The following is a 23,686-nucleotide window of genomic DNA, read 5'->3' on the forward strand; positions in this document are numbered from 1 at the left end:
GCAGAAAACAAATAGAGTCAGAAAAAGTACCGTGTTGTGGTTCGACAGACAGAAGGATCATCCTGGGAACACTAAAGTACTACTGCCGTGGATCAAGAACAACATGATCTCTCTCAATCACACATGTACTGCCAGCCAGATTTACCTGAGAGCCTAAGTATGTTTGTGTCATCAGATTGTTGCAGTACATACAGCTTCATACAGTATTTCCATATTTTGGATAGGGAGATGAACAAATATGTTGGGCTAATGAAATTAGAGATGACAGTTGTTCTGGTGCTCTTTATCCTGCTGTCCACCATTACTTGTGAGTCAGACATCTCTAGCTAGCAGTATCTCTTTTCGTCACAATCCACTCTCTCTAATTATGTGTGTGTGTGTGTGTGTGTGTGTGTGTGTGTGTGTGTGTGTAGTTAATTGTGTTGATGCAGGAGATACTGTCAGGTGACTCAACACAGGTTTGATCATGATTTATGGCTATAACTCCTTCTCAGCTCCCCGAGGTGACCTTCTTCACTCAATAGCAAGACCTCCTATTTAAAAGTGAGAGAGAAGGGATAGTTCATTTGTTTTAATTGCTCAGCTTCACCTAATGGCCCAGGTGTCGCACTTGAATAGCAGATGGAGAGACATTGTGTAAGATGTGTTCCCTCCTCCGCTGGTTTCCTTACCTTTATAATGACACCTGGAAGGTGTATATTCTTGCAAATTTAGAGAGCACAGAGCTATGATCCCACTACATGCAGCATGCAGGGGTGCACACTGAAGGGCAAGAAAAAAAACTTATCAAATCCAATCATCCATCAATAATTCATAGTCATCATGCATCCAGAGATGGATGGCATAGAGATATATTCAGTGCCCTGCTCTCTAAATCTGACCCCCCCCCCCCCCCCCCCCCCCCCCCCCCCCCCCACACACACACACACACACACACACCTCCTTGATAATAGGAAACAATCACAGTCATTTTCATGAAGTGTTAATAAACAGCATAAAAGACTTACATGTAAATTAATGGCAAAGTTATGAAAGCCTACCAACAATTAATCATCAACCCATAAAACTTTCATATAAGAAGTCAGTTGTTTTATTTAGTTTCATTTAAGGCAATCCAATACAAAGCATTTCACAACCCACTGTATGACAACAATAATGTACAATAAAATTTGGTTTGAACAACAACAACAACAAAAAAAAAGGCAATCATGCAAATTAAAAACTCGCAGAAGAACAAATTTTTAAACGCCCCAAGAAAAAATGCGGAGAAAAGAAATAAATTAATTAAAAAAATAAAAGTAGATAAGAGCAATAACTAGCAATATATGCTACATGCTAGCTCGTTGGCTGTTTCCCATGTCAATAAATTGCAATGGAAATATGCGAATAAGGATAAAGAATAGACAAGAACAGTACTAAAAAGAACAAAACAGTTCCCACAACCTGTTGGCCTTACTAGGCATAAACATGCACTCTGGGTCTCTATGTTACAGATGTTGGCACTGAACAATGGGAATGGTGGCTAAATGGAGCCTACTCACTCAGATGAGCTTTGGGATGGATAGGAGTTGCTGTTTGTTTAGGAAATAATGTGAGAAATGATGAATTATCATACATTCCAGGAAAAAAAAGATATCATTGTATATTACACATCTCCAGAAAAAAGCAACATGTACAGATGTACATCATTTAAGGAATGACCTCTGTGTAGTAAAGTGCTTCCTTAATATTGTTGAGAAAAAAGCTAATTGACTCATAAAAATACACTCCTGAAAAAGACTGTAGGTCCATGCCACAGTAAACGAGAAAAATCAGGTAATAGAATAGTATGTGTACCCACAATAACTATGTATTGAATTCTCTGGGCAAAGTTTCTTTGCATTCCATAAAGTTATTAAATATTTCCTTTGAACTCTAAGTTTGATAACAAAAACCATGAGATAAAATGAGTCTGTATGTTTCATGGGAAAGATATGATTGTGATCATGGCAGTACTATAAGGCCTTACAGAGGTTTGGGGGAGAAAGGTGGAGTTTGAACTTCCCTAGTGTGCAACATTAGAGAAGAGAACACAGCATCTCTCTCTCCACTTTTAATTCAGTACAGCCAAGCAATGCATTAGATGTTATGGCTTGGAAAGTAAAAATATGTATGTATATGTCACAGACTGGGCAAATTACAAGGGGTTTATATATAGATAATGGTTTTAATGCACTCGTGATAAGGGATTAAATAATTAAATTACACATGATTGATTTGGATGCATAGGAGAGGATGAATACTTTTAAAAACCTACATGGCATTGCCCTTAAAACTCTCATCCTCAATATAGCGTGACAGAGACCATAAGGTCAACTGACATATCACAATAAGCCTGAGGTATACATTAAATCTCAACAATCCAGGTGTTTATATCTTTTCACCAGAAAGAAATTAGTCAGATTCATTGAACATATATATATATATATATATATATATATATATATATATATATATATATATATATATATATATATATATATATATATATTATATCATTTTCATTCTTTCTTTCTTTGTGAATGTTGAAATACAATGATTAATTAAGTTATTTTAATCTATTTCAATAGCTAAATAATCACATACAGCACATGCTTCACAACATTCTAGAAATACATGCTTCGTCGTTGTCAACTATGAAAATGTTTCCGAACAATCAGCAAGTCTCACATTTAACAAATTTCTCCTTAGCCATACAAAAACTTCCATTTACTCTTGGATATGGGACTCATCAATATGAAGTCCATTTTAGATCGCTTAGGCTGATATGTCCCCAAGTCTGCCTTTTTTTTTTTAACCCAGACTGGGTACAGCTGTACAATTTAGGTTATTGAATACTGACCTAAAAATGTATCATTTATATGGTGTATATCGACTGACCAATTTATCAAAACCACTCTTTAATTTGTTACACATTTTAAGGGCATGCCGTTTATGTGTGGAAGTGTGGTATAGGCAATGTTTCTCCATCCTTCAGTTCTAAAACCACTAATACTCTTAAATTTAAGGGAAAAAGAACACCACCCATACTTAGGAAAAAGTTCGTGAGACAGTGCATTCAGGTTCACTTTTTTTCTTTTGATAGCCTGTTCAAATAAATGATACAGTGATGTACTGTGATTTGGAGGGGGTGGGGGGGGGCACTTTGCAAAGTCGCAATGTCAGTAACAGTTAGAGAATTCTGATTTCCCTCAATTTTACTGTCAAAAGTCACCTGTTTTAGCCTTCATTTAGATTATGATTGCTTACTAAGGCTTGCCTAAGTATTACATAATATTTATAGCACTGTAATACGCTGTAAAGGAATATTTCATTTTTCTGGGAGGATACTGATCAGATTATGCTTGCCATAAGTTCAAAATGCTTGTGTTCTGTTGGTGTTTGTAATCTTTACAGATCAAAGTCAACAATTCACAACTCATTAAATGTATTTTCCATCCTGCAAAAAACCAATTTCCATCCCATCTGCCCAAAGGACTCAGTGAATTAAAATACTTCAATGGTCATGAAGTGAAATGATTATTGGGAATTCTTCAAATGAATTATTAGGAAAGGAAGAGTGTCTTTGTGATAAAATGAGTAAGCAAACTAATAAAAATCTCAATTTGCCCACTACAAATATTAGAACATGTATACCAGATCTGTTGGCACTGTACAATGATCTTAAAATAGACAGGAATAATTAGAGAGAAGAAAAGCAGTTTTTTTTTTCTTGCGACGGGGCATATTACTTAAAGCCTTAAAATTATTTCACCAATTTATGAAATAATTTCAAAGGCAAATTTAGGAATAGATGTACTGGTTTTGTTTTTTAATGGAATGACGGTAAATAGTGGGGAACCTGGAGATGATAATGATGAAGAGCTCTTATATTCTGTCTTTTAGGGACAGTGGGGTATTAATGACTTAACCCTTGGCACTATAGCCATCAGTATTAAAAGAAGACAGGCAGTGATATTGCCAGACATCCCTCATAGTTCTAATTAGAAAGGGCAATAATGTTCTCCATTACACAAGCCTGTCCACACCGTCATGCTTTGGCAGAATGTTGGACCAGAGCAGAACGGCTTATTTGATTAAAAGCCTCTTGACAAAATTGAATTGGTGGATGCACTGCAGAATACATGGGGGTCACTTCACACTGAATGCTCATTTGGAGAAAGAAAAGACTCACATACTCTGCAATGCAATTCTTGGTGGCTTGTAAAGAGTGAGGAAAGGGACAGTCTGTCTTGTCATAGATGGAATAATGTATCAGTGCCCAAGACTGACAAAAGAGTGATTCATACAAGCCTACAACCAGGGCAATACCACGTATATGACTCTGTAGTAACAAAACTAATAGGGAAAAGTAGACTCTAATGCTGTTCAAAGGTTAATATCCATTTGCTGTTTTCTGCAAGTTTTCTGTAATTGTGCTTTCATTTGATATTTGTAAGTGCAATATGTGTACGTAAGCAAATCTTCACTACTGTAAGTCACATTCCTCCTTAATTTTTTTTTATCAAATCCATACTGAAAGAGATGTAAATTCATACATCTTATTATCCATATGGACAAAAGGAGACATAAATCAATACCTAGAGGGGAAAATAAGAGCTGAAAGTTTTTTCTCCAAGTAAGGAGTAGAGTAGCAAATGATGTAACTGTGAATATGTCTTCATCCAAAAATGAACAGCATTAAATGACCTAAAAACGTCACCTGAATGAACATACTCTAATACACCAATGTGGAGCACAGTCAGAAGTTCAGAGAAGGGCACACTTGTCCTGACACATTTAGACAACCACAGACAGGTACAAGTTCAAACCACAGATATCATCTCTCTCCCTCTTGCCCACACCATTTTCCCTTCTCAGTTGAACCCCAAAACAAGAAACAGTCAAAGGCCTTTATTGTTTTGAGAAAATAGGAAAGAGAACGGTCTTCACGTCAGTCCCTCGTGTTTCACGCTATCCTCCCAAACCAAGCGCTCGAAAAACATAAAATACACAAATAGAAACATCACTGATTCTCTGAGTGTGTCTCTGAGTGTTCTTACATACATTAACACTTGGTCCAGTCCAAGGATCCCAGATCAACAGCGCTGCCCTAAAGTTCTGGGAGGCTGCAGTCATCAAAAAAAAAAACAAAAAAAACCCAAAAAAACAGCTCTCGGTACCAGAGCGGAGGCTCAGATCTGTGTGTGCTGGGTGTGTCCTGGAGGTGTGTAGGGTGGCGGTGACGGGTTGGGCTTGATTCCTCTGCTTTTCATGTAAGAGATGAACTGGTCTGGGATCTCAGCCAGTACATCTTTTGCCAGCCTGGCCATGCTCAACACATGATTTCCCGTTCTGTCCATATAGTCCCGGAAAGGCACAAACTGCAGAGAGAGAGAGAGAGAAAGAGAGAGAAAGAGAGAGAGAGAGAGAGAGAGAGAGAGAGAGAGAGAGAGAGAGAGAGAGAGAGGGAGGCACTGTTACCATGACAACACCAAGAACATCACTCTATACTAGTAAGCAATACGCATTTAAAGATCAAAACAGATTTCTATTTTAGCGTGCCTATGTCATGCGAGTTGGAAGAATGTGTGCTGAAAAGCACAGTGTAATTTAGCGGCAGTTTCAGTCTCACAGAGAGGCATTTTTCTGCAGGGAATCAACATAATTAATTGGTTTATAATGATGTATTTTACAGTTCAGGGCTAAGGACTTAAAAGCACATTAAGAAGAAAGGTAATAAAAACCGCACTAATGAGTTCATGCTTGACTGGGTTTCTAAGCATGAGAATGAAATACAGGATGACATGCCACAGCAATCCAAGAAGTTAAAGGTTAATGTAAAGTGTTGTCGACGTGTCTAAATTAAAATCGCATTAGGCAATTTCATGCCGTTCGTAATGCATTGTTATTTTAAAAGTTGGGGGGTTTTTTTTCTAGGCCACCTGGACAATGTCCCTTTCTGCCAGCTTCCCTCTGGAGGAAATCCTCACATCATCTCCATCCAGCTCCACCATAGCTGAGGCAAAAAAAACCCAAAACAAAAAAACAAAACAAAAGGAAGGACAAAAGAGAGGACACATTAGGAGAATCTCCAATGTTACGGTGAGCACATCTGTTTTTTCAGGAACTGTCATTTCGAGTGGCACAAAGCTACTGATGGGCCGCCTCCCAAATCCCTTGATAAACTGTAAGGCTCGTCACTGTAAGAACCCTTCAGAACAATCGGTTTTGGCTAACATCTAATAAGTGTGTTTCATGGTGGAGATGTCAGTGCTGATGTTTTTCTGTGCTGTGCTATTGCCGAGACCCGTTTCAGTCCGCGGTCATTACACACCTCGTTGTACACGTCGCACACGTTAAGAACGCAACCTGATCTCCATTACTGGCTTGAAAAACAACAGGTATCCTCCTCGTGACTGCAGGTGATGGTGGTACCCACTTAGTCCCTTCACCATATGACTGAACTGCCCTGCTGTTCCTACCACTGCCTCCCATCAGTCACTCATCATGCTGCGCCATTGTACAGGTCGCGTCTCAGCATTGATCAGACCCCCTGGCCCTCCGCTCCCTGTTGCTCCTCAGAAAGAATGACCACTATGTTGCCCAACATGATGGGCATCTGCTTATTAATCATATAAAATGTGATCGATAATTACTGCGTACTCAAGTCATTTTTCCTCAGAAGCTTTTTGCTAAATTATGCTTGAATGGCCTGCACTCCTACACTACACTCCTGTGTTGAGGTAAATGAGCTGGTAATTGCTCTTAGAGACTTCGTCTGACTAATTACTTGAAATGAGCCTTTGTGCTTACCTGCTCTCTGTAAAAGGAATTATTGAATTATTGATTTGACTTCCATTTGTTTGTTTGCTTGTTGTTTTTTTTTTTGTTTCTTTTTTTCATCTCCGCTTTAATACCGTATAATCATAGGCAAAATGTGTAGAACGAGTTCATTGTTTTAAATCGTCACGATTTTCCTTGACAATAAGACAACAGTAAATAACATAGAGGAATACTTACCATCAAACTCAGCCTGCCCCACTCCAACAATGATAATAGACATTGGCAGTTTTGCACTCTGTAGAGAAGAGGAATATTTAGTCTCCTCAAGCCAAAAACAGGCTCAACAGCACAAGTAGCCCTATTATGAACTCCACACGAGTTATTCATGTCACAGAAGTGCAATCATGCTCTGTCCATTGCCCTAACACCACTGCCCTAATTATAGCCTACACATTACTGAGCATTCGGGTATACTCAGATGAAAGGCACCACTTGTGTTCAGTGCTGCAATTTAGCCAGCTGAGTTGCTATAAACTATTCATGGGCCAGAATAACTCTGCTGAGAAGAGGTCGAGGAGAATGCAGGCGTGAGGACAGAGGATACCCGCCAGGCTCTCATGTTGCATATTCCGTCTGTGAATGATTCATAAAAGACAGACATCGCTAACAGCTTTAAGACGGCTTTCAGCCGTGAATCATCCATGGAGGAGAGCAAATCGGATGACAAAAATGCCCCTCATCAAACTTCCAGAAGAGATGTCACTATTTAGGTCATGGCTGAAAGATTTTTGATGAAACTGATTCTGATTCTTGAAAGGTCTGAAAAGAGATAGCAATTTTCTGCTGTCTCAGGCAATGCACTCTGCCTGTTATCTAAGGAGAAATAAACTCTCTTTGTCAGTGAAGATTCATTAGTCAAATGTGAACACTGTGACTGAAGTTAAAGTGCCCTGAATACAAAAGCTATCATACAGTGCACATAGGATGATATATAAAACTATTTTCTCTCTGTGGAGGTGTGTGTGTATGTGTGTGTGTGTACATGTCCTCTGGGGATGGCTGTGCACAGATGGAACAGCTATGCAGTCATTATGGGACAGGCAGGCAGGTCAGGGTGCGTCCCAGAGTGTGAGTGGAGAGAGAGAGAGGGGGGCCGGCCCAAACACCACGGCACCCAGCTCTCGTGCACCCTCCCAGCCACTCCCACACTTCAGCCATTGCCTTAAATATCTGTAAAGCTCCAAACACAAACCAGTGCACACACTGCAGGACACTGCCATGGACAACAAGCCACAGTCTATCAAAGCTGATACAGACTGACAAACAGACACATACACAAACACACACACACACACACACAGATACACACACACACACAAACACGCACTTGACACATTTACCCGCCATGTACTAGAAAACTGACCTGTAATATTTCTGTATTCTGTATTTCTGTAATGTTCTGGGGGTTTTCACAAAACCTAAAGTTGTTTACTGGGTAAGGAGTTTTATCAAACTTTACTAACTTTGATGTCATTTTTGGAAAGGAATCATAGCTTTTCTAACTTTATTTTCTATCCAGAAAGACAACAGGCAACTGTTGGGGGGTGATAGTTGTTTCCAGCATGAACAATCGGAAATGATCAGTGTACAACAGAGTTTGTGACAGTCCCTGTCATCCTACTGTGTCATAAGCGTAACATGCAGCACCATGAATAATTGAGCTCTGTTGCCACATTTGTGCCATTGTCTCACAGGGTGACTGACAGGCCAGATCCACCATAAAGAGAAAACAAAACAGCTTGTCTGTTCTCAGTAGTCACCTAGGCAACACTCAGGGAACAACACTTCAACACACATATAGACACACACATAGACACACACACACACACACACACACACACACACACACACACTCATTAAAAAAAAAAAATACAGTGTTTAGGGATTAAAGAATTTTTCACAGGGGACTAAAACATAAATCACCTGAAGCAACCTGGTTTCCCTCTCATTACATATTCATATCCCAACAACTCTATTATTTAACATGGGCAGATGGCTCATGTGATGTCTTTATAGGACCATAAATCCTCCCTAAAAAAAAAAGGAGATCATTTTGGTGAAAGTGGCATTGTTAGAGAAATGGAAAACTGCTGTTGAACACTGAAGCGCCTACTCTGTGTCAAGAGGATTCATTCTTTGTGTCTAGTTAAGAATCTGTAGCACATCATTGAAGGAGGAAAACGCTGGATACACTGTCACTTAGACCACTCACAGTCGGTTTCTGAGCTAGATTAATGATGCGCAACTTTTAATGAAGGGTAGAGAAGCAGCATGGAATAAAGTAATGGTCTGAGAAGTTTTGGAAGTACAGGCAAAGACATGTCAGCATCTGTCAACACAGCAGACAGGAACTAAAGTCCCTTTCATTAAGCCTAGTAATCAGGCACAGTGAGCCCAAAGAGAATGACTGACTGGGAGACTCAAATAACTGTCTGACTGATTAGTCCTAATGACTGCTGTCACAGCCACTCAAGAACCATGATGGGCGGGACTATGTGGGTGTACAAACATAGAACACGAATGAGCTTTTAATGGGATACATAACTGTGTCCTGACTACCACAGTAAAATTAGTGCTTGCCTAATGTTAATGCACTGCATAATCATTCTCTAGTTAGTCCTTGCGTAAGACTGTTATTCTTCATAAGTGACTGGTCCATTAATAAAGTTTGGATGTCCCCTGATGACAGATAAGGGATGCTAAATATTAAGTGCTAATTAACCAAGGCAGAAAATTAATACGCATTGTTCATCCCTAACCACGACTGCTGTTAACAGGACGAGACTGAAGCCTGGAGTCAAAGTTTATCCATTAACCTGTAATTATCCTGCTCCGAAGCTAACACTACCAGAGCCAAATGAGAGGTGTCATACGGGCGTCATGGAGGTTTAATACTTTAGACACCCGCCAGTGAAACTCTGACAAAGATGAATGAAAACAACACACACGTGCTTTCGCAGTGTTCATCTCGGCAATGCGACTATAGTACGTGCATTGCGTTCTTGGTCTTGGAATTCCCATTGGTTTTGAACGGTGATGAAGCGGTGAACGCTGAGATGCTGTCAGCTTGTGTAAGAAAGAGACGCGTTGTTGTTGAAACAACTAAAGATCAAAATGGCCTCCCCCTGGGTGAGAGCCCACTCCAGCATGACCTGTTTAGAAATGACAGGGAGGGTACGAGGGGGGTGTGTGTGGAGATGAACAGCTGCTCACTCTCACTGCACATCTTATGAATGATACATGCAGCAGCAGAAGCAGCAGATTAGGAGAAGTGGGTCAGTGTTCCTGAAAACATTCCCAGTGGACACCGCACACACTTTGATAGTTCACTGTTCATACTTAAGACATGCCGTATAAATTTGGTTCAGTATAGAGCAGGATGCCAGAGCTTATGGCTGTCGAACCATGGATGGCCTTTTTTTCGGGATTTTCCATGGCTCTCCGGTATTTAAAAGTCCACCCAAAATACACATTCAGCAATTTGGCCAGCATTTTGTAATGTAATTTGAAATAATATGGTCAGAAATGAGATGTATTGCATTAATGCATCCTTTCGATTCAAATATCTTGAATGCGCCAGATTCTGGTATTCTAAAGTGATGAAAATCAATATGTTATACCGTAAGTAAAAGCTCTGTTTCATGGGCAAGGTTGAGAGCTGAGTTTTAATTGGATGGTGTCACAGTCTGTGTCATGCTCAGGTCAAACTTTTCTCTTAAAAATCACAAAGAAATAGTACTAAAAGTACAATATATATACAATATGTGCAATTATTTAAAGTAAAATGGAAAACACACCCTGAACCAAAGTGCCCTGAATAAGTCAGGCAACAACATGTGATGCACAAACAAGAGTCACATGACTTTGAGATATGCCGTATTTATAGCTAAATATTCTAATGATCAGCATCATATTAATAATTAACGCAAGTGGCAAGTAGGGTGAAATACACTTGTTTGTCTGTTTTTTCTATACTTTTTCAGCTGTTCTGGCGTCTTAGAGTAGTGGAATACCCGCATCGTGGAACTGAATTTGGCAAGGTACATTTTATGACTCTCATTCCTTTCACTTAGCTTATTTGTCATCGGCAGGTACACTGTCACAGTGTACAACCAATCTTGGCCCTATTGCCTCCCATCATGTCATGTGTAACTATCACTGCAACTACAAGCAAAAGTCAGAGAAGAGTATTGTCATTACATTACACTTTACAGGCTCCTCCAACATTTTTGAGAATTAATTATACATCGTCTCCTTTTTTTGACGGTTTTCCTCTCAAAATTCAATGTTTCACAACTGACATTGGCTGCACATAGTTGTGATGTTGAAACTGTGTTGACCCCAGGTCCTGTATGTGGCTGATTTATAAAAACACCCGGTGAAAGGAGACATTTTAAATGCCATTCACCATCAGTGTATCTTCATGCAAACTAAACATCAAATAATGAGGAGTAAATAAAGGATTATAGGTTATTCAATCTGTGGCTGTAGATTTGAAAAGCATCTCAAAGATCCAGTCTTTACTTCTGTACTAGATATGTTCATACATGTGATTTCAGGCTGTGTCAGATTCTTGGATTCTAGTGAAACAGTCAAAAAGAAACAATGGCCCCATGACAGAAAATGTGAATGGAACGAACACACTTCTCCTTTGACCTGTCTTTAGCCATGGCGTTCATACACACTCACCCACGTCAACAAACACGTTTGATTTCTTCAAAGTTTTTACCATAGAGGTTGGTCAAATAGGTTGGTTGAAGAAGATATCAGTGGAGTTGTCTGAAGAGGAACCAGGCCAAGTAAGACAGAGCAGCAGGCAAGATCTTAAAAGGAAGGTGTGGCTGTTCTAATGGTTTGACTAACAGTCGCAAATTCCCTTTAAATCCAGTCTGCTGGGTGATCAAGGCCTTTGGCATGGTGAAGATGGCTTTATCCACCACTGCTGGAGAACTCCACTAACAGTCTTGATCAAAGTTGTAACTTTATACAGTGCAGGAGCTTTGTCATTGCCATAGTCATTCTGCAACCATAGGGAGACAGCTATATTTCACCTCTATTTGCCCCTGTCACCGTACCAGTCATACTCACATTCACAATAGCCTCCTTGGTCTGAGCCATATCAGATATGACACCATCCGTGATGATGAGGAGGACAAAGTACTGTGAGCCATCCTGGACAGCTGCCGCATACCTTTGAGCAAAAACAGAGACAGTGTACACACATTAAGTACAGCAGGGAACAAAAATACTATGGGTTCTGTCCAATAAGAGCACCAGTAAGGGCTGTTAAATTCGCTTGAGCACAGAGACGATTTGCCAGTGTAAAAATCACTCCAGGGGAGTCCACTTTAACACTTTTCTGTGTTAATATATTGTAGTCTTAGAGTAAAAACAAAGACTGGTAGTAAATGTAAACCACATCAGGGATCAGTACTGTGTTCCCCTTGAGTTAAATAAACAGTATCTGTGAATGTCCTTCAGGTCTTACTTGACGTAGATATTGAGAGTTAAAATATGAAATTGTAAGGTTTACATCATCCATTTATTCATCATATATTGACATTATTCATTTTGATAAATCCTCTTTAAATACTGGCAGAAATGGAGAAGTGATGAGGGCAGTAGCTGAGAAATCAGAGGGTTGTCTGTTTAAACCATGAGGATGATGATTCTCTGCCAATGTGCGGCTGAGCTAAAGGTGTATAACCTCTCAGAAATGACTGTCAGAATAAAAATATTCTACACCAAGCAATTCAGTCAAGCTGTCAAGGTTAATGATAAGGCCAGGTCGTGTTATCTTGAGAGTACACCTATTCTAAAGTTAAAACTGATAATTCAACAGCATGAACACTCATATACTGATGCTGCCTCATTTTACTTTGCAAATTATGCCCAATATTCTCTCAATAATCTTTTCTGTCTGCATTCCATCTTCAACTGAGAGCCAATCAGGGCAGCGCTTTGAGAATTAATTAGTCTATAATTGGACACACTCTTCAAACTCAAATGTTCTCTGGTGTACCACAAAGAGGTTCTCCATAATTATATAATTATAGTGCATAACATCTCAGAATTTTATCGTGAGCAAGAGTGTATGCAACAATGTGTGTATCATCATCACCAGTAATAATATTTGTCTATAATTGTGCCGCTATATACGAAGAACAAAATTCCTTATGTTTTTTTTATTATCCAAAACCTCACCGGATTCAAAGAAATCAAAGAGGGTGAAAACACAGGAGGCAGCTGATTAGAGCACAGAGGGACAGGCCATTAGTAGCAAATGGCTGGCTGAATTTAGTAACAAACCAGGTACTCCAAGATGAGCAAAATGAAAATGTAAGCAAGGAAGAGTCCCGTGGAATTATCTAGAGCAAAAGTAGACCAGACATGGAAGCACAATGATGGCACATACAACTAATTAAGGGATGAATAGCTTTCCTTCCCTTTTTCTTTTTTGTTCCCCTCTTCAGTGGAGGGGGTGTAGGCAAGATGAGGGAGTGGGGTTGAAGTAAAGGCATTGGTTGGGAATTCATTTCATTCATTCATCAAAGTTTCCACAACTTCAATAGCACAGTAAATCTGTCGAGTTTGAGGGTATTTTAGGTCATCACATAGCATCAAAGTTTTGATGCAAAATCCAAAACAAAAAAAAAAGTGATTGATTGAAAAGCCATTTGAAACACCAAGGCTGGAGCGTGCATGCATGCAGACCTCCCGGGAACAACGGATACCAGGGCTCAGAAGGGTTCATCATGCTTATTTTACAAATCAAATTCAATCTAATTCTGCTCTATCGAGAACGGCATTTTTAATTACCGCAGACAGACACATAATCAGATAGAAAATGACTTGAGATGCCTTGCATGATACTGCCTTAAGGAGGGCGTGAGATCAACAGACAGTTCTTTTCACATCCCCTCTTTATTGAAATCGGTCTTTACAATTAAATCGGGGCTGGCCGGGACCGATTCTCTGCTTGTCCTGGATACCGCAATGTCGAGCCGTTGGGTTCCTCCAAATCAACAGTGTGTGTCACTACTGCTCTTTCTGTCCAAGAAGTGGGTGGCTGAGGCAGCCGATGACTCAAAGGCATCAGGCTGTTGCTGTGACAGACAGGTGAGTGTGCCGTGAATGGACGCTACAGAACAGAAGTCACCCACAAGAGGAAAGCCTGAGTCATTTCAAACGTCTTCGTGTAGCTTTGTGTTGTGGTTGCTTTGGAGATAAAGAATTTACCAACACAATAGGTATATGAACTTCAGCCTCGCTCTGTGGTAAGACATTCTTCTTTTGTAGCTGCGTGAGCTTTCAAAACCATTTAACCAATTTGGGTTTTTATCACTATCCATGCAGAAAATGACATTTCCCAGCTACATCAGTTTTAATGAAAACTATCATTGGTGATCTGTATGCCTGGAGCATGTAAGTTGACATTTAGAAGGACATACACAGGCTAAACAAACGTGGCACTTTAAGAAACCGCAACAGCATAAGGTATCTTCTTCAAAAAGCCCCCAAAGTGTGTCAACTACAATTAAATGGGGCACACAGGCAGAATACATGCCAAAAGGCAGCCTTTGCAAACCTTTTCAAGTAGGATCTTTCTGGAATCTCAAAAATTTCTCACAGCAATGAAATGGTTTATGACTTGGAACTGGTTGTTTTTATTCCTCAGCTAAGTGCTGAATTTTTATTTCTGAGCACCAAAGCATGCAAATGGTGAAACATACAAAAGGATGGCTGAAAAAGAGTCGATTTCCAAGTCAACATTATAGGAAATACCACACCATCAATCAATGGGTTAAGGTTGTATAACACATACCTAGCTACGTGGTTGACAACTGGAGCAAAGTTGGTTGGTCCGTAGAGCTGAACCGTTTTTAAGCTCTGGTGATAAGCCTCCAAGATGCCTTCAATACCATTGCAGTAAGGGTTTTCAATATTGCCATTCTGAAATGAAAGTCACTGCAGTTACTCCTGTGTCTCCATTATATTCAACATCACTTCTACTGAAAGCACAGTGGTGAGAGTGACACGTGTGTATTATGTCAATCAATAACAGTAGCCATGCCAACTGCAGCTCTGCCCATGCACTGCTTCATTGCTTGCACCTGGTAGCATCCATGCCGTAAAAGACAAGTCAAGCTGGGTCTAATTGTGTTTGTCTAAGAACTGATGTTTTTCCAAACCAGCTTGATTGAACAAATTAAGATTGTCTAAAGCATGGGGAAGCTCATAATCCAACCAAAACTATCTTACTGAGTGAGTAAACACGCACACATAAAATCAGGTTTTCATGTGGGATGGGGTCCTCCATAGGAGTTTATCAGGAGCTGACAGGCACAGGGTTTGAGAAGCAGTGCAGAGGAGGCAGAGACAGCAGCTGTGATTAAATTAGAATCCTCTGAGGCTTCATAGACCCACAGAGATCACTCACATTTATAATCCAGAGTTTCTGCCAGTGTTACTCACTGAGACTGCACTTCTCCAGTTCCAGCACACAAGTAAACACACACACACACACACACACACACATGCACGCACACAAACACAAACACATACAAGCACACTCCAAATATTCTGTCGCAAAGGGATATGTTACGCAAATCAGAATAAGCCTATAAAATATAACTACGGTGGTGTTTCTTCACAGCCAGTCTGGGCGAAAAAAAAAAGAGTGAGTACGAAAAGAGTGACTTCCCTTAAGATAAAAAATTTGGGCAAACTCACCAAAGGAAACTCATGGGAAACTCGACCATCAGGAGGGAGTTTGGCTCCAAAGCCCAGCGCTGGGAACATTTTATCACTGTCATAATCCTGGATAATCTCTCCCACAGCCTTGAGCGCCATGGCGTAGGCATTCATTTGGTAAGGGTTCATGTAGTGAAGAGATGTGGACTGTGATGGGTTTCCTGGGCGAACAGAAGTTATAGACAGGTTACAGTAAAAACTTCTCAGGAAGACCCTCTTCATGGGCATAACAAAGATGCAAAAGCTTCTATGACAAAAGGGCTAAGTGCAAAGCACTGTACCGTGTATACATATTCATAAAGACATCCACCTCATGGCACATCTTGAAATAGTCTCTGTCAAGTCATTAATTTGAAAAGCAATTTACATAATAAATCCTTTAGAATCAAGCATTTTGAGCATCTTATTCTCAGCCTAACAAAATATTGCTTTAGCTGGACTGCGCTAATGGGCAAAAGGTTTTTGGAACCATACAAAGCTTTCCAGCTGCATTTAACCTAAAATTGAACTGTAATTTTTAGTAATTGCAGAAACTGTAGCTTTGCTAACAATGGGGGGTTTCCATTCTTGTAGTGGGCGTAGACAAACCCATACTAGGTACTATTACACATGTTCTCCACTCGGCATGGCCAGGGCATGCGACTGGACTCTTGCGTATACCCACCACATGGAGGAAGTCTCATTGACAACACTTGCAAGAATATTGACTGAAACATACATAAGCTCTGAGTGAAGCTTTACACTCATTGACAGACCACACAGATAGTTCAAACTGACACAAGATCAAACTGACACAGATCTGTTCATGTCTTACTCTTTGCTGCTAGAAATCACTTACCATTAGAGGCAGTGAAATCAATGGCCACAGTGAAATTGATCTGGGTCCTGTGATAAATGATCGAAAGGAGAAAAAAACAAAAAAAGAAAGCGTATAAGAAGACTACAAGACATAGTCATAAAGCACCAGAGCACAGAGGTACACATCACACACACACACACACACACATACACACACACACACACACACACACACACACACACACACACACACACACGCACAGCTGCATTGCCTCGTTCCTCTAAATAAGCTGGGTGATTAGACTGAGCTCACATTACCAGTTTGATTGTGCTAATGTTGCAGCGCACAGTGCACTAAACAGTACTGTCATCACCACTGCCACTGTGACATCCACCCAGGAGCCAAAGCCTTCATCACACTTTCACCTCCATACTAATAACCATGCAGGTCATTACATTATACGAACAAATATCACACCCATAAAGAAAGACAACACTTGGTTGTCTTGGTTCCAATACATGGAAATATGCGTTCAATTAGTTTTTGAATATAATAAGATGCAGCGTAAAAGTGAAGTTTTTCTTTTGAGAGTTTCCCCTGACAAACATGGCAACAGGCAAAATCTAAAAAGCAATATTCAAGAATGCAAACATCATTTGCATTCTGCTTTTAACTGAATTCAATAAATTCATTAATCTGTTCAGTTATTAATAAATGACGGCATAATTAATTTTCAATTTTAATGATAGCGCAATAACCTTAAATAGTTTAATCTAATTGATGAAATTGTGCTTCTCTCATCTATCAAATACAGCTACTGGAAAAAGTGAAGTAAATGAAGTATTGGGAATTCAACTGATAAAGAAAAAATAATGAATTAAACCTTAATGAAAAGGGTAGAAAATCACATTAACCTTTCAAATCCCAAGCTAATACACGACTCTTGCCCCTGTCTATCCTGGAAAGTAATTATTCCCTTTATTAATTCATGAAAAGCCATTCAGTTGTACAGCTATTATGCATTCATCCCTGCTTTAAATACAATTCTCACCATTTAAATACCAGGCTTGTCGTAAAGATGAGCCAGAGAATACAAAATTTGACCTTCACAACGTTACGGATGCTACTCTAATGAAGCATACCAACATTATATAGAAAACCATAAAATATTCCTAAAACTGTCAAAATGTCATTATACAATGTATTTTAACGACACTATTTTGGTTTGAAACCACATTACCCCAACCCCAATAAATACTGTTTAGCAATCAGCAACAGTCTCAAAATCACAAATGCACCACCTCACTTCCTGATGGAGCATAATGAACAGAGTGGCTGAGGAGGTTCATACAGTGCAGTTTAGTTGCAGGATATGACAATAAATTCAAGCATGCTTAGTGACCTACTCGAAACAGCAAAATTGTGTAGCATATTCCAGACCACACTCATTTCTGCATTGGAGGTCATGTGAGGACACGTAAGACAAGGACATGTATCAATTTGGTGGGGAGGCTCTTGTCATTAAACATCCACTTCTCATTTATATTACCACAGTACGCATGATGGAGTGAGAGTCCGAGTTGAATTGTAGAGTAAATAGCTTAGAGACCTTTCGCTGTCTTGTATCTTTGTACACATTAATTCGATACTCCATGTTGGAAGCATTCATATGTTACAACCATCACACTCACATTGTGGCACCTGCTTGCTTGTCTCAGGTAGTCTCACACCATCCAACTCAGACTGACCATTCTCTCATTAAAAGGATCTAACTATAAATACACCAAAGGGTGAAGATCACTGTGATTTCTTACAGGGTGACATACGCTGGAGAAGCTTTGAACGAGAACAAGAAAAGCTCTCAACTTGCTCTCGTCCCCCGTGTCTCTCCATTGCTCCTTCTCCTCCTCATGTCACGGACCGATTAGAGAAGTGCCTTTGACCCCCAGCTTGAGGAGACTCATCCTCTCTAATAGAAATGTCAAATTTGGTCCTGGGGTTGCCGCGGCGGAGAGGAAGGGTTGCAGATTACAGAGGGTTATCTGCCGCTCGGTCGTTAGAGCCCCCACCACCGAAAGGTCAGCGCTTTTAATCAGTGCACACTCTCCGGTACCAGCAGGAGACCTCATTTCAGTATGCCGCCTACCGCCGACGCCTTCGTGACCACGCGGCAGCGCTGACACGGAGGCTAATGGAGCCTTGCACTGTGTACAGATCTCCTAATGCACGAGGTGATTTTTTTTCCCCCTCTTCGCTCGTTTCTGATCCACCTCTAGAAAAGTTGGGTTTTTTTTTTTTTTTTCTCGGAATGATAATTGATTTCTATCAGCGGCTACTGCATAGTGGAAAAGCTTACATAGATTTCAAGACGTCTTATTTTTCTCACGCACAGCTTCATCACGGACGTAATGAGAGGATGGTATTGCTTCTGTCTGCTGAGAAGCGCCGTTCCTCGCCCATGCCAATAGTTGCTTGTGCGTCTGTATGCACACACATTCGGGGTTGTAATATTTGTCAATAATGCAAAGGGTGCTCAAGCTTAAGTGGCAATTTCCTCTTTTCATCCAGGCTGGTGCTTAATCTATTTAGGGTCTCCGTCTGGCAAACAGAACTGGAGACACACTCAGACAAACATGCTCTCAATGTTGATCTATGTGACAAACACACACACACACACACAAACATACAACATACACACATACACACACACACACACACACACACACACAGACACTGTGTTTTCTCACAGTGTCAAGAATGCTGTACACACAGCCCTGCAGCGTGAGTGGAGGTCAGGAGGAATGGGGGTTGGAGCAAATCTGAACATGACCCTGAGGCTGGCCTCCTTATGTTCACACAGCCCTTCGGCAACTCCCTAGACATGCTACCTCAGTGAGCTGCCCACCAGTGCCAGCACCTGCCCACTCATCTGTGCCCTCTCTGTACTTCACTGACACCGGTTCATCCCTCTGTCACTCCGCATCACACTCAACCCCCACGGTTCGCCACTACGATTCCCAATTCAACTTTATATTCTCTCTCGAAAACTACACGACAACTTGAATGTGCAAGCGAAAAGTCATTATTCTCATAGAGGTACTGCAGTTTAAGAATTACTGTGCAACAAATATTGTTTTGGATCATTACCATATCAAATTCAAAGTGCCCAACTATTTGGGGTGGAACAAAGAGATGACCCCTTCTAGGAGTACTACTCTAATCTGAGAAAACTTTTTGGGATCGAAGTGAAAGATACAGCAAACGTCCCTAAATGATGTCAGCAGCCCTTGGTTGTGTCCTCTGGAGAAATAGCAGACAGAGGATTTCATGGACCATTTGACAGATCTGAGAGCTACAACAAAGTCAAATGAGTCTGTCCTGGAGCCTTTGGCTCACACCTCACCACTGATCATCATTTTCTGGAAAGGATTCACAGCAAAACTTATGTACAGAAACACTGGATCGTGTCTAGACCTTTATTTTCTCGTAACATTATGCGAAATAAGAAAAGTAATGTTGCTTATCCTATTTACTTTTTGCCTTTTCTGTTTCTTTTCTCTAGAATGTGATGCTCCATTTAACGTAAATGAATGAGCACGTGTTATTACTGACACAGATGACTTGATAGATATATATTTCCATTGTAACTAAACATTTACATTTCTATTCAGAGAAGTATGCTTTGTTTTTCAAAGACACCTTTCTGTCATACGTGCTCAAGCAGGAGCCAGACTAGACTGAAAAAGTAGCTTGCTCTAAATCACGTACATAGGAACAGTGATCTTTAACTACACAGAGGTGCAGTGGGTCTTTGTTTTGTAGTTGTAGAGATTTTGATGATATCTGTCACACACAAGTCCTGGGTGAGTTCTTCCCTCCAAACTCTTGTCAAAATAAATCTAACTTAAGGATGAAACTCCCGACGTTCAATCACGTAACCTTGGTTATGGCAGCAGAGAGAAGACTAATGCGGACTGATGGCACTGGGTTCCGCCCCGTGCCTTCTGTTGAATGTCAGACCATTTAAAAGACTAGCCAATCACAACATGCCCTTGTTATTTGTGGCATTATCCTTTATCTGAGAGGAGGTGATACTGGCATTACCAAGACACTGTTAGGGCATCTCAGGAAAAAAGGCAAGAATTAAATGTAACCAAGGCAATGTGTACAATCTGTATTACATTGCATTGCGCTGTGTTACTGCAATGCACTTGATACACAGCTAGTAGGGATAGTTTTTTTGTTATCCACATTTACAAACCTCTTTCTCTCTTTTTGTTTCTCTCTTGTTCTACTTACCCTCCTTTGATGTAGTCAAGAAAAGTTGATTCAGATTCCACTGAAAATGACAGCAGCGTCACCTGAATAAAAATAGAACAAAAGGTTCCAGAATAAGCGATGCAAACTTTGGTAAATTATCTTAAAAATTAATCAAATATATTACAATTGCTTCAAGACAGCAACAGATGTCAGATCAGGCTATGTGTAAAGTCACTTGTTACAATTTACTTTGCTGACAGTGACATGGAGAATACTTAAAAAGTAATTTATTCCTATAGTCTACCACATATGGTTTCAACAACATTTTCACACAGAGGAAATGCTATTTTTGAACATAAGCTTGCAGTAGCTTAATAATACAGCCAAAGTAGGGGAGAGTTGAGAAAACAGGAACACGGGTAAGTTGTAACACTGATATAATCTCTAATAAAAAAAACCCCATTATTTTCAAACTTGTGAGCAGCTCACAGGAGGAACAAATGCCATCACTGTGGATAAGTAAATAGGTCCCACAGAATGTGTGAAAATTACAGCGTTATGTAATCTAATTTTTACAATCAAATCATTAATTTAATATTACTCTTCTCATAATGTTGTTTAGACTCAAGACTGATGGCAGCCTCAATACATTTGGGAAACCAAAGAGAAAGTGTATATTCTGCCTGTGTAATTAATCCTGTGATAAAGAGGCTCCCTTGACAAACCCATCAGTCATTGCAACATGCCAATATTACATTAACTGTGCAGCACTACACAGCTTCAAACCTGGGCATATTCCATTCTTTTTTTTATTTGTACACCTACGTGCCTGAGCCTTCCTCACACATGAACATTCTTTTTTTTTCCGCTTCCCCAGTTATCTTTACGCTTTAACTCTTCCAACCATCTGTTGATGGCATTGAACAACGCACAATGACTTTTAAAAACAATTTTTATAAGAACGCATCATAAGGACACATTGTCTGCATACAGCTGCAGAAAAAAAAAAGCACACTTTCTTTTTATACCACTTTAATTAGCTGGGGTGTGAAAGGAGATACCAATTAATGCGGAAAGCTTGTGCTCACACCAGCGGAAGCCACATGTCCTTGTTTTGTATCACTGCTCACATAAATGAGCCGATAGGACAATTGTAATTAAAGATGGTGAGAAGGGGGGGGGGGGGTTCTGGTAAGGAAAACTGATTTCATGGTTGCAGACTTACCGTGCCAGAATTTACATATTTCTTTTTCTTCATTTTCTTTTTGGGATTCACCACCTAGGAAACATAAAAGCAAATGAATTCAAAAACTAGATCAAAGAAGCCAATGAAATTGAGAGCAAGTGAGATTTGAAGATCTGTAAATACACAACAAATATTTCTTTGTTCAAATAATGATGTTTAAAAAAAAAAAAATGTACTGAAAATTCTTATCCATCTCCAAGAGCTGTGCCAGAAATGATAAACAAGGTTAAACTGGGCTGTGGTAAGTTTCATCACAGTCAAACCGTCTACACGTCAGCAAAATGTAAAGATATTACAGTGAGTAAGTCTCACAATTCCATTCTCCAGTTCTCTCTCTGTCTATTCCTGTTTTTGCCCCTTTTCCCTCTGTCCCTACTCTTTATATCAATTTCACCCTTAAAGAACGCAAACTCAATGAAACGATTTTAGAGAGAAGGCACAAAGCTCCCAGCTGCCTGCATTTGACTCCAAACGTATTCTGATTGTAAGAAAAGCTGATGGAGAAATCTCAGGGGCTATCCACATTACAGACAAAACTCAGTGTGGAAGATGGATGTGGTAAAATGTACTGTCATTATACGCACAAAGAAAAGTGCTGATGATAACACAAGTCCAGGCAAAACTGGGAGGGCTCACAAGCTCAGAGAAATTGAAGAGAAAAGTAAGTTTGTTTTTGATTATCTGCAATTATCACAATAGCATAACGAATGAAGATGGGCATTTCCCGTGAAAATCAAAGTGTACATAGAGTACTTAAAACTAAATATATGTAAATGAACTTTTGAAGTTTTTATGTAGCAGAACATAATGATATGATGATGACAAAAAGAGAGGCACTCATTTAATTCATCTTTCCAGATTCCCAATTTAACTGTTCTCCCAGTGGACTTGCCAGCCACCTTTCTTTCATCATTGACGGCATTGTTTTAGCGTGACTATGTAAAAAAAAATTGAGGTTTAAATCCAATTTTGAAATCCTAGCACAATATGGCACTCCGAAGAAGTATAGATCATTGACATCGTCTTTTTCACGCCATTGTACTGCATGTGAGCAACAACAAAAAAAGAAAAAACAAACAGACGAAAAAAAAAAAAAAAGGACAAACCACATGGGCAAAATTGAACGTGACAGATGGAGGAAAAACAGTCTAGGAAACAGGCTTTGGCTACCATCATATCTGTATACTGATAATGTAGCCATTTTTGTACCTAACTCCTTAGTGAATACAAACCCATTAAAGACTGCTACTTGTTCACTTAGAAAAAAAAAATGCTCGACAATGCATTCACATTACGCTTACAAATGGAGTCGTCCAGATCTACTAAACATATGAGCAACATTTTCTTTGTCCCTGGAAAAAGTAAAAAACAAGGAATTGAACAGACTTCATGCTGGTGGCAGCAACATAGGCAGCGAACCAGAGGAAAGGTCTAAAGGCATGGTCACACTGTGTGAGCAGAGGATCTCCTGCCTCATGACTGGTATTTTATCTGAGACTAGCTCTGTCAAATTTCAAAGAGTTTATTCTTTTTTACCGACTCAAAGATGCTGAACATTGGAAAGATAAACAAAGTTTGAGGGAGTGCTTCAAAAAGAAGAACAAACGTGTGAAATAAGAAGGGAAATAATCGCACTTCTTTGCTTTGCCTGAAAGATTTCCTGTTGTGATTGTCATAGGGCACCTCAGTCTTCTTTAGCCTTCAAGACCTGCAGATACTATTAATGTCTCTCCAAAACTGATAGCGTAGAGCCAAACTACCAG

At 39.8% G+C, this 23,686-nt stretch overlaps 1 protein-coding gene across 3 annotated transcripts in view; it reads right to left on the reverse strand.

Annotated features, from left to right (window-relative positions):
• Window positions 1-5,213: 5,213 nt before the first annotated feature.
• cpne5b (copine Vb) overlaps window positions 5,214-23,686 on the reverse strand; it is a 75,409-nt gene continuing 56,936 nt past the window's right edge. For all 3 annotated transcript variants that reach the window (XM_030776747.1, XM_030776746.1, XM_030776745.1), the window contains 9 exons: window positions 21,903-21,956; window positions 20,717-20,778; window positions 16,457-16,503; window positions 15,598-15,779; window positions 14,690-14,817; window positions 11,953-12,055; window positions 7,042-7,099; window positions 5,964-6,037; window positions 5,214-5,402 (listed from right to left, as the gene is read on the reverse strand). In XM_030776747.1, the coding sequence (XP_030632607.1) occupies window positions 5,214-5,402; window positions 5,964-6,037; window positions 7,042-7,099; window positions 11,953-12,055; window positions 14,690-14,817; window positions 15,598-15,779; window positions 16,457-16,503; window positions 20,717-20,778; window positions 21,903-21,956 (897 nt within the window). The remainder of the gene's footprint in view (window positions 5,403-5,963; window positions 6,038-7,041; window positions 7,100-11,952; window positions 12,056-14,689; window positions 14,818-15,597; window positions 15,780-16,456; window positions 16,504-20,716; window positions 20,779-21,902; window positions 21,957-23,686) is intronic.

The sequence above is a fragment of the Chanos chanos genome, chromosome 6 (assembly GCF_902362185.1).
Source record: "Chanos chanos chromosome 6, fChaCha1.1, whole genome shotgun sequence".
Classification (NCBI taxonomy): Eukaryota; Metazoa; Chordata; class Actinopteri; order Gonorynchiformes; family Chanidae; genus Chanos; species Chanos chanos.